The 12,027-nt window shown below is 42.3% G+C and overlaps 1 protein-coding gene across 3 annotated transcripts in view; it reads right to left on the bottom strand.

Annotated features, from left to right (window-relative positions):
* The window catches only part of CPED1 (cadherin like and PC-esterase domain containing 1), a 158,426-nt gene extending 147,296 nt beyond the window's left edge, over window positions 1-11,130 (bottom strand). For all 3 annotated transcript variants that reach the window (XM_065661316.1, XM_065661403.1, XM_065661580.1), the window contains exons 1-2: window positions 11,034-11,130; window positions 10,100-10,560 (exon numbers count right to left, since the gene is read on the bottom strand). In XM_065661316.1, the coding sequence (XP_065517388.1) occupies window positions 10,100-10,351 (252 nt within the window). In that variant the 5' untranslated portion in view covers window positions 10,352-10,560; window positions 11,034-11,130. The remainder of the gene's footprint in view (window positions 1-10,099; window positions 10,561-11,033) is intronic.
* Window positions 11,131-12,027: the final 897 nt, after the last annotated feature.

Below are 12,027 nucleotides of genomic sequence, written 5' to 3'. Positions count from 1 at the left end.
CCCTGCTACCAAAACCTTGCAAACCCAACAAAATAAGGCATAAAAATAGGATGTGCCGTGTGGAAACAGGTTACTAATATCTGGAATAGTCTAGCTGTTATTTTGCAATAAAAACACCATTAACAGAAAATATTTTCCTTTGAAACATACTAGTATTTAAGAGATTAACTTCAGGACATGAAAGTAATTCTTGGCAAGTTCATGAATTTCAACCTACCAGTAGTCAGCATTATGTCCTTTAAAAACTATGATATTCCATAACTTCTAATTTTAGTAAGCTTATCACTGGACATATAAAGTGCTACACAAACAACGCACCACTAGTTTGTGCTCAGTAGACGACACTGACGAGACAGATGGTTTGATATAAATGTATGTCATTCAAGATGTGTCCAGTTGCTTACAGGACCAGCCCTGTAAAATAAGTACATTTGATCTGGTGATAAGTTCACTCCTCTCAGCAGTCTGTTCCCCAAGTACAAGATGCAGTTTTAAGTTACGTTTGGCTGATGTGTGAGCTCCTCTGTGGCAGTGAGGAGCACGGAGTATTTCAGAGCCCTGAGCCTCTGACGCCACATTTGCTGTTGCTCCAGAGCTGGTACGCCCTGTGGAAAGGGTCAGCATCATTGAGAGGACCCTGAAAAATATCGCAGTATGACACTATCAGAGCCTTCCATGAGTATTTGCTAAATGTGCAACTCAAGCTACTTTAGACACTGGGATATTTAAGGCTGTCACATGCTGGCCGGAAGCAGCACAAATAGCACAGGGTGAAGTCACAGGAACTGCATTAGTTACTCTGTCAGATGTCCTCACTGGCATACCAGCGTTTTTAAAAAACATTAATTGGGCAGCAAGTGTTTCAGATCACCCTTCTCGACCATAGCACCTGCCATTCTTTCCACTTCTGCCTTTGCAACTCCCTCCTCTTCTCTTACCCTTTCTCTTTCCTGCTCTCCTGCAGTGCCAGCAGTCGCTGGCTGCCTTTCCTCTCTATTTCCTGTCCTCCCTCCCTGTTCCCAAATCCAGCCCATGCCGCAGCCCGGTGCCTGTGCTCCCTCTCGCTCCTCCTCCAGGCAGTCCGGCCAGCCACTTCCCACTTGCCATTTCACTTGCATTGCGGAAGAAGCTCCGAGGACCGGGACACCTCTCACATTATTTTGCATGTAAATACAATTTTGCATCCGACGTGCTGCAAGGGCCAGCGCTGTGGGGTGAACTGAGGACATGCGAGGAGCACAGAGGGGCTGCAGCCCAGGGCACATCGCTGTTTGGTTTTAACCTGCGACTGCGGCTCATCCCGCTCCCGTCCCTCCTGGTGCGGCTGGGGGTGCTTTGCTGCCTGCTGCGAGGGTCCAGCCTTGGACTTGGTGATGCTTTGCCTGCACGCCTCTTCACTAACAGATACCACACTTGGACGGTGCTACCAAAATACACCTTTCTTTGTGAAAGCAAAGCCTCCTGCAGCGTTACAGCTTAAGTGCTTTGCTTCAACCGACGTTAAGAGCTTCTGTCTCAAGCACCCGGGAATGACTGTTTTCCAGTGTGGGCAATACTCCAAAGACGGCTCTCGCAGGGCTCACCCCAGCCTGGCCACCAGGACCCAGGGTGCTGGCCAGGCTTGGCGCTGAGCAGCACCTCTGTCGCTCCTTCTGCCCGGCTGCTGAGGCACAGGGGCCAGGAGCCAGGCGGCCTCGGCGCATCGCAGGGACCCCTGGGGCCAGCCTGTCTGCAGCAGGATCTGCCAGGGAGCAGTGCTCCCTCTCGCCTCCATGTGAGCACTGATGCATTTCCCCCTGCTCCCCGGGGACCGGCATTGATGTTTACAACGCTCGAGTTTGGTCATAGCAAATATTCAAGAGAACATTGATAGCAGCACAAAAACCACGTCAGTTCAAGCAGGAGCAGTAACCCAGGTCACTTCCACAAAACACAAAAGGCCCCGGGCAGCTCCATGTGGCCCACACAGCAGCCGGCTCACCCCGAGCGCCTTTCATGGGTGATTGCAATGGCCCTTGCAGGAGGAGCACATGCTAACTGCTTAGAACACACAGTCCAGAGACACATAAAATCCCCCAGGCTGCCGGTGCCCGAAGCATCCCGATTTAGGGCTGGGAGGGACTGGGCAGGCCTGGCTGGGGGCACGCTGGCCTGCGTGCCCAGCCTCCCCTCCCACCACTCAGGCACTGTACACGAGGCGCTTTTATCCACAGCTTCCCAAAAAGCCACGCAGGGATCTCTAGGACACTGCGACAATTCAGGGTCCTAAATTTAACAGCTTGACCTGATGTCTAATCTGGTACTATTAAATAATATGAAGTAGCTCAACACCTTTTACTTGTGTTTGCTTGAGATCCATGCGTAGTGTTGCCAAATTTATTTCCTCTGCCCTTTCAGAGCTATTTGCAGTCCAGGATACAAGATGCAACGTGCCCTCTGTTTTCTTGCCAAGCCAGTGCACTCTAACACCTTACATTTTCTTTTTCTAAACTACCCATTAGCTACATAGAAGTTAAAATAATTCTGCCCAACTGCATGCTTATAGCCAGTGATTCCGTGTATTTTTCCAAAGCTCTCTATAAAATGCCTTACATCACTGGCCATGCTGATCTAGTTACTACGGGATGTTTTTCAGAATTTCCAGTGTTATAGCAAAGGCAGTCATGTTTATACGCTTAAAGAGTCTTCTGGTTTTTATAAAATGTTTCTCAATCATAAAAATGCAGTCTGGGCAGAGAGCTGGTATAAAAGAAGCAGAGTGCAGTAGATGAAAATAAGCTGGTCGCATATTTCCATGTTTTATGGTTCTGACTTATTTGGCATTCCTGTAACTTTAATGGGCAGCAGGCTTAGACCAAAAAACTGACTCCATAAAATTTTGAATATTATAGAATCATTGTTGAATGGTCAAATGTTTTCATATCCCAACCATTTTTTAGCTCTTCCCCAGTTTGTTGTCCCAGGCTATTTGTTAGCAGGTCAGTTTATTACAGATTCAATACACCTTATGTGAAAGGGATCAGTAAAGAACATCTGTGGCCCAAGTCTTACCTAGAGAATAGTATGGCTGTCTCCACAGACATTAATGAGGCTTTACAGCAAAGCTGAGATTTCCCATATGATTTAGGATGAGGCCTATGTCAGTTTTGACATGACATACCTGCTTTTACAGCTTGACAACCACTTCACTTAGCTGAGGTTGCTGAGTCACTGACCTCATTTTAGTGCAATAGGCTGTTACACAGATGACCCACAGCCTTAACAACTGAACAAACCACAGTGGGCAGAAAAGTGCTAAAAATGCATAAAAGTGAATTCTATGATTTTGTTTTCAGTTTATAAAGAACATGAAAAACACAAACCAAATTTAGCTCCATAAAAATTATTATGAATTAAAAAAAAAGTATCAAACTTCTATTCCTCTGAGACCTTAACGAATGAGATAAACAGTCCAGTTTACATAATATGAATGCTCAAGAATTACGTAACCACCCTTGTCAGACTGAAAATAGACTTCTATTATCTGAGTTGCAATTCTTAGTTCTGTCTGCCTGCAAGTTCCACATAGCTGCAAAGTTCTCTGTTAAAGAGAAAATGTTTTGACTTTTCCTTGAAGCTTCATTTTATTTTATTGAAGTCATGAATGTATAAGGATCTAATTGATTGTTTTAGTCTCCGAAGCTTTCCTCTATTGCACAGAATTTCCGGGTTGTTAAAAATCCAAAATTTTGTCAGTAACTGAATCTTACAATATATTATTACTGTTGCTGGTTTGGCCAAGAAGAAAATAGCAAAGATATTTCAAGTTGAGGAGAGAAAAACAGTTCCTTGGCTTTTTTTTTTTTTTTCAGATTCCAAGAAGACTGCATAATTCCATAAATATTGATGCATTGTCTCTGCCTGGCAAGGAAACAAATACATAGTTTGAACTGTTGCCATAGAATTTCATTGACCATCACTTCAACTGCAGAAACAAAATTCTTCTTCTTAACATAATGGCCCAACTCCTGTCTGCCTAAGCTTCTCTCAGGAAAGAACTCAAAAACTATGAATCATCTTTTCAGCCACCCAGTTCTGGTGGCATTAGTCCCTGTGCTGATTACAGGCAGCCAGTCTTTTACTCCAAGCTATCCAAGACTGTCAGAGTCTTGCCCAACTGCTTCAAATGACTGGACTGCAGTTTATTTTAACCCCACTGGTTCCTGCAGGTACTGGGCTGCTGCAAAACCAAAAGGCCTTTGCATGAAAAGGGAGTGCAACAGCAATTCCATGAAAGAGAACCAGCCTTATGTAAACAACTTTGGCACTACCATCAATGTTCACAGGCAGCAAACTGTCTAATTCCCATTTAGCCAGCAGAGGAAGCATGGACCTACCTTCACGGCTAAATACCACCTAGCATAACCACATTACAGAAAATCCATGAGTGGGACTCCTACAAACCACTGCAGTAATATTAAACAGCATTAATAAAATCAAAAATAAAAACTTAGCATGTGGTTCTAATGCCTGAAATCATTCATCTGCAGGCCTGTGCAGGCCTTTATTAATTCCAAATGTGACTTTTAAATTCTTTTTCATGTTTGCATAAAAGTTCATAGAAATAGTAAGTTGTTCATACTACCGTTCTATTTGAAGTACACATAGCTCATGTATCAAGAAGTAACAGAGAAGTTAATTTCCTGTTTCACTTTCAGGAGGATATTTAAATGTGTTGGCTTTATGTTCTGTTAGATTTCCTAGTCAGAAAGAACCGGGTTGTAGAATTAAGTGGTTGGAATGTAATTCTGCTTCCAATTGTTTGCTGAATAAATACAGAGCAAGCAACTAGATTATTGACACTGCTCTGATGGCTGGTTTCTGATGTCTTCATAAATCCAAGAGCAAAACTAGAGTTATTTGCATAGTCATCACCAGCACTCTGTGCTGGAAGTACAGAGCTATTTTATCAAAATGCTTTTTCTTTATGATTGCGTGCAGTTGACAGTACCAACTGCCTTGTCTTGAGAACAGGCAATGAGCCAATCCTACCATCTTATCAAAACAGCCACTTCTGAGGAAAGGGCTCCAATGAAGTGCATGAGTGAGATTCTGCCTTCACTTCCCATTTGCTGCCAATGCATCCTTCTCAAAGTCCCTTCCTGCACAAAGTCTCCACCCTGTCCCTCTTTCCTGACTGCTACCACAATAACCTTGCCCTTTATCACCAAAACATCTTTAGCTATCTGCTTCATAAAAATAGCTGTTTCCTCAGAGCCTTTTGCATTTCACATTGAAAAGTAAGAAAAAAATGTCTTGCTTTTGTAGGGTTTCATTCCAAGGAAACCAGTTGCTGATACCATACCATCTGTCAACTGCTTTCTATTAGCAAAGGTTTCATACTATCAAAGTTCTTTGTTTTGTAAGAAAAGAGTTCTTATTCCCCTGCTGTATTCTATAAAATAAATAATCTTTAAAGATTTAATTTACTTTAAAAATGTATCAGACCTTATTATGCATGAAGTACTGTTTTCTATTCAGAGCTCTCACCATGCTGCATTTCTGCATAATAGCAAAAAATCACCCTTTGTCATTCTATCATTCAGCTTCATTTCTCCTTTTCCACATATTTACATTTCAAAAGTTCCCATTAGCTTTGTCTTCTCTTCTTTCCATTTCCGTTCCCATCTCCCTTTCCCTTCCCCTGCACAAGTCCAGCCCCCTCTGGGCACAATCTCTTCTGTGCCTTCTGAGGATACTATTACTTGCAGTCATAGTTCCCTACTCTGCCTCCCATACCACCTCCTTTCCCCGTGCCTTCTTCCATGACAGCCCTCTCCTGCCCCCTTCATTCCCTGCTTACACTGACTGAAGCAGGTATATTTCACCAAAAAAAAAAAAAAAAATCAAAGAAAAAAACTCCAGACATATATGTTTAGAGGGTGAAGTTAATCAGATTTGGTTTAAATATCTGCATACAAGTCATGATGAATTTAGCATTAGAGGCAATTATTTCTACTGACTATGAAGTCCAGCTTTCTGGGTCTGACAAGATACAGTGGAGCACTCAAGTAAAGAGAGGATAATTCCACTCTGGATGGTCAGCATTCTAACGGCCTAGTAACAATTTCTCATCTTTTTAGTAATTTCACTCCCAATTTTCAAATTATAGGTACCTGGGCCTGTAACCTGTAAAAGATGTTCATCTGCATCTTCCTCTACATCTTGTTTAGGACTAAAGCATGGTGTTTCTCCCTCTCTTTTTCTTCTTTTCCTTTTTCTGCATAGCATATCTGAGATATGACAACACCAAGCTGTCATTATCTTGCATCTTCCATACTGTCCACTCCCAGTAAATGGTAACCTATCCTATTTGTTCAGAAAGAAGCCATAAAAAACCTTTTCTCATTCTTCCTGTGTGCTCATCTCATTATAGTTCCTCTTGAGAGACAACTTTTATACCAAACATAAGTGGCAGGTTAAGGGTCTTGAAAGTGAAGATTGCTTTCTTTCACCATACCTGTGACATTTCATGTATTAAGATGCCAGCCTCACCCACCCATTCAATTCTCATATAATCAGCTGCATGTCCTGTTTATTTTCCTTTTCTCGGTGGCCTTAAATAGTCCAGGGGTGTGAAGCAAGGCTCTTGTGAGCATCCATGGTATAATCTCTCTCAGGACCCATCTTAAAATTTAAAAATCTGGGGTTTTTTTTGTACATTGCCTATGGTTAGAAAGGTAGTATACTGAAACAGTGCCTACCACATGAGCAATACTGTCTTACTTCTTCCTCCCCATAGCAGAGGTCCTATGTCTACCTGGGCAAAATGCACTGCTGGGCAGAGACATCTAAGCTGGCTCTGGCTGAATTAATTCAGAGTGGAAACACAGTGTAACCAGCTAATTAACTCCTCAGAGCTGGCTGAGAAGCAGAGCTAGATTACTTGAGTGGAATGTTTTTACGTCTGGCTGGTACCAAAAGTATTTTTGGCACAATACCCTGCTAGGCAAACCTACACACAGGGTTTTCAGTGGGCTTTTTTTGTTGACACCTATTTCACCTATTTCAATTTGATGCACCAGCTCTTCTGCTTACTATATGTATTTGCAAATATTTCATCATACAGGAGGTGAGTGTGCCTGGCTGAACCTGAAGACAGCCTGCTGCTGGATGTGATATCACCCTCTAATGCCTTTAATGTTGGGGATTCAAAAATAAGCCTTCCATTTTTGATGCTACAGGTGTTAATATTTCATTTTATACTAGAAAATGTTGACCTCTGTTCACATGAAGACAAGGCTACAGGACTGGCTTTCCAGCAGCTTTTAAAACTCCTGTAATGTGTGGTACCTGAGAGAAGTACTATGAGCTGTCAGGTTTTCCAGGCTATGAATGAAATCTGCAATTTTTGCAATTTAAAAAAGACAGCTTGCAATGGCTCCATCCCAGGGCATCTTGGATGTAGTTAAAGACACATACAGACCAAATTGGTAATTTCCAGCCCCATACTTTTTCCGCATTTGTCTGGAACTTTCCTTACTGAAATGTGACGAATTTTGAGATCAGAGATGCAATGGCAAAGCTGTACTTTTCCTCAGATCTCTCCCTCTGCTTCCCCAATGGCTCATAAAAGCTACTATAGAGAAAATATCAGACTTCGGAAGGGGATTTTGCTCATGCAGTAACAATCATAACCAAAGTCTCGCAGCATGCTCAACACAATACTGATTGTTTCTCTGAAGGAAGTAAGAATTAAATCTGCCCCTACCCAGTCAGAAGAGATTCTGCAGTGTGACAGATGCTATGGCTCAGAACCCAGAAACACTGAGTGGTATCTAAAGAATATTATCTCCAGCAGGGTCTTCTTTTCCTTAAAATGTATTCATGAACTTTGATTTCAGAAGACCCACTGCAGTGCCTGCTTTACGTCACTGTTTAACTGCACAATAGATTTTTTTTTTGTTAAAATAAATTTGCTTGCTGGACTATTTACAGAATAAGTAGTTATTTAAAAATGTGAATAATTTGGACCATATTTAAAAGTATTTTTCCAGGTTCATACACAAAGATTTAAACCAGAGCTTTAATGAAAACTTGTTTTCCAAACTAGCTGCTGTGGGTGGGCACGTGACAGTAAGATAAAACAGTGTAAAGTTTCAACCATGACATCTGTCTTAGATGTTACTGGGTACCCAATACAATCAAGCAAGGTGACAGTTCAGCTATTTGAATGAGCAGTGGGCGAAAACACACAGCTCAAGAGCACGCTTTCAAAGCAAAGTGGTGGAGATTGTTGGCGATACTTGTCTTTTCTGTCCCCTAAGACTACTATTCAGCCCACACAACCAGCATTCTCTGGAAACTTAGAGTAACATCCCAACATGTGCAAGACGTTTTGTACATCATGCTCTAGGGGAAACTTTCAAGACAAACAAGGAGCCAGCTATGGGTGGTCTTCAGAACTTAAAGAAGAATGTGTTAGAGCAGCACAGCCCTGGAAAACTTACCTATAAAGGGTTAACATATGCATTGACATCTGTACTATAGGTTCAGCATGTGCGTGTGATAGTCACATTCAACCACATATGCTGGAGGGCAGAAAGTACTGCATGTTGTAAAAACAGGAGTTTCCTTCTCATTTCAGACAGACAGCATGCCAAGTTCTATGTTAATCCATATTTTTTTCTCATGAAAATTGGGAAAGAAGAAATTACAAATACTTTCAGCCAAACAGCACACTTGCTATTTCACCAGTTCTTACAGTCTTTAGGTAGCCCAAGGAAAGATGTGAAATGCTCTTTGCTGTTACAATAGCAACAAGTAAAAAGGAATGGGCTTCAAGTGTCAAAAGCTGTAACACAATAGGACCTGCATCTGTCAGCTGTGCTTACTGTCCTTTAAATTGTAATTCTTCATGTCACATTGTTGAACAAATCCAAATCTTGGTACCTAGTGTACTTAAAGGTCATTAAAATGTAAAATTATGACAAATGCAGCATTGAGTAGATTTCTGCAACTCTAAGATAAATCTCTCTGACCTTCACTAGAAAAAAAAATAATCAATTTTTTAAGATTGAAGGTTAAAAAGTTCATGCCATAGTTATTTCACACATCTCTTTCTGACTTTGCAGAAGATGCACTTTACAACCGGTCTCCTAAAATCAATATTACTGACCTTTCAGACTGCGAACCCTGCCTAATCAAAGAAGCAGTCTTCTAATATATTTTTGGATTTTAACTGCTTCATGTGGATGCTGTCCATAACCTGTGAAGTTATCAGATTAATGTTTACACTCCTGATACAGTTGTATATAAAATGACAGTATGATAATTTCACAGTGTGCTATCTGTCTACTGCACTATTAGCAGCTCCTTACAGGATTGAAGAAAACCCGAAACATTTGTGCTAGTGCTGATCACAGATTCCAAAGTAAAAATAACTACCTCAGTCTGGACCATTTAACAAACCACATTTTCCAACTAAAATAACAGTGTCTGCATTTGTTGGCTTTTAACACCCATTCTAGGAACCCCACATAAAATAAACATGAGGTCAGGTAACCTAAGGACGAAGTTAAATTTGTGGGAAAAAGATTCCAAAGTAAATAGCGAGATTTGAAAATGTGAAAAGTGCTTTTTCTACTTCTCAAGTGCAGCTTCTCAGCAGAATCCCAGTAAAGTTCAAAACTGACCAGGAGATAACTTTAACACAGGGCAGCTGCAGTCCTGGTGCTAACTAACAGCCCCAGTCACTCTCATGAAACCCCACTGGCTCCTGATTTACGTGCCTGCACTGTAAAGCCTCTGAACCAATACCTAAAGCCAAAATAAAATATGGTCTGTGCAGCAACCTGCAATTCCCCTGGAGTCACAGAGCAATGCCGTGTTTCAGTAGAAGATTTCAAGATTCCTGTGTTAATAACACCACACCGAGGAGCTGGTAATAGCGATGTGCTTGCGCATATGCTGCTGTCATTATATCACCCATTTGTTTGTATACAGATCTCAGACTTCCAAGCTTAGGCTAATTTTAGATGATGGACTCAGATGATCCTGCCAGACTCGCTATCCATCGCTTTGCTAATTATTGCTCAGCACTATGCTCCAGCTGACTTACCTTTTTCACTGTCTGTGAGTTACTGCTAGGGAGGAAGCAGTAAATGTTGCTTGGGGAGACCTCCTTGTATCTTCCCTGCTGTGATTTGGTCAGTTTGTTGGGTGCAATCCCATTAACAACTGTCGAAAGGATGCTGCTGGTCATGAGAGGAGTCAGGGTCTGGCAGAACAGGCAGATGGCCACCACTAAGGCCAGAAGGAAGGGACGAGGGCGACAAAGCCTGCGGCACCTGGGGACTTGCCCACAAACCATGGCCTCTTCGCTGTCTTCACTTCCCCCTTTGCCACATTGCAGATGCAGTCCAAGTAGCTGCGACTTGTCAAAGGCAGACTTTACCCAAAACTAGCAAGAGTCTTGCCCATTTCTGCTGCTGAGCGCTTTCGTGGTGCCTGGCAAGAAGTTACAGGTTCCAGAGGCGCAGAGGCTCAGGCAATTCCATCCCATGGGGGTACAGGAACAACCTGTGAAAAAACAAGAAGTCAGCAGCAGCAAACAGCAGCGTGCCGTGGGGTGTTCTGCAAGGAGCCACAGCCAGCTCTTCCACACTGTGCTGTCTTGGGAACAGACCTGCTGGCAGACAGGTGAGGAGCAGGAATCTTCACCTACATTGCAGGAGGAACTACATGGCCGCACGGTAGCATCCAAGAAAGCAAGAGGTTAAAGCTAAACACGTCCTGTCCACAGCTGAAAAGAGTACGAGAGTGTACCAACTTTGTGAACAATCGTTTGCTGGTTTTTTTCTCCCTTGCATTCTCAATTCCCACTTTGTTTTTACAGTTTCCTTCATTCCAGTCCCTTTAAATTGCCTCCTTCCTGTCAGCATGCACCGCTTTCTCTCTAAAAGTGATCATTTATCTGAAAACTGACAGACTATGAAGATTTTAGTTTGCATTTGTTCTGTCCAGATTGCAAGTTCAAAGTTACGTTTACTTACTCGGTTCTTATCCTGTTGGAAGTTTTCCGTTCTCCTCTAATGGGCTGCTGATTAAAACCACTTGGAACAACCCTGGCTCATGATCCCAGCTCGTCTCACACACTCAGAAGGCAGGCACACGCACATACACACGCCATCTGAAGCCAGTTGGACCACAGATTTCATATAAATAAAGGCTGGACTGCTCAGAGGGTGGGGCTAAACTAGCTCTGCTCCGAGCAGGCACGGGGTTTGGAGACACAGCCTGGGATCTGGATGGGGAACAAGAGGTGTCCTTGCTCACACCGCATGCCTCCAAGCCACCATCACTGCAGTTTTTAGAAATCTGCTGTTACAGCAATCAGTCTAATTGAAACAATATTAATATCTTGCAGCCAGCAGCACCTGCAATATTGTAATCCAGATGAACAGAAATGTTGTAAAAGGAAGCAGATTTACTTGGACATAAGCGTCACTGACAAAGCAGTTGTCAGTAATTTTCCACAGTAGATGTAATATCTTGTAGCAGTGTATAAATAAAACTTCTTACTGATGTCAAAGAGGGAAAGAAAGGAGGGCAGACAAAAATACTCCAGTGAACGCACTTAGTATCTAAGCCACAGAAGGTCTTAGTTACTACTTCCCCCTGCTGACACAGGACAGGGACAAGATGGATGGGAACAGTTGACAAACTCTGTTATCTTTATAGACCAAAATTTATCATCTAATCCAGTTCCTTTATCCAGAAATATCTGTATACAAGTTGTCTATTTTATCCTCCATCCTTAGTTATTTTTGTAAAGAAAGAGTCCTTCTTACACTGCCTTCTATGAAAGAAATGAACGTTGATATGATAACTTTGAGGCAATTTACACAATTTGACAGCAGCAGCAGCATTAGCAAGTTAGAGGCCTATATACAGCAATGAAAATTATATAATTGTTTGAAGTGTTGGTGTTTATTCAGCATTCAGACCCTTTGGGTTTTTTTTCCCCCAACTAAACCCATTAATTTG

Source organism: Lathamus discolor, chromosome 1 (genome assembly GCF_037157495.1).
Source record: "Lathamus discolor isolate bLatDis1 chromosome 1, bLatDis1.hap1, whole genome shotgun sequence".
NCBI classification, from domain to species: Eukaryota; Metazoa; Chordata; class Aves; order Psittaciformes; family Psittacidae; genus Lathamus; species Lathamus discolor.
Note: the sequence above shows the minus strand (reverse complement) of the source record. Positions and strands in the feature narration are given on the sequence as shown.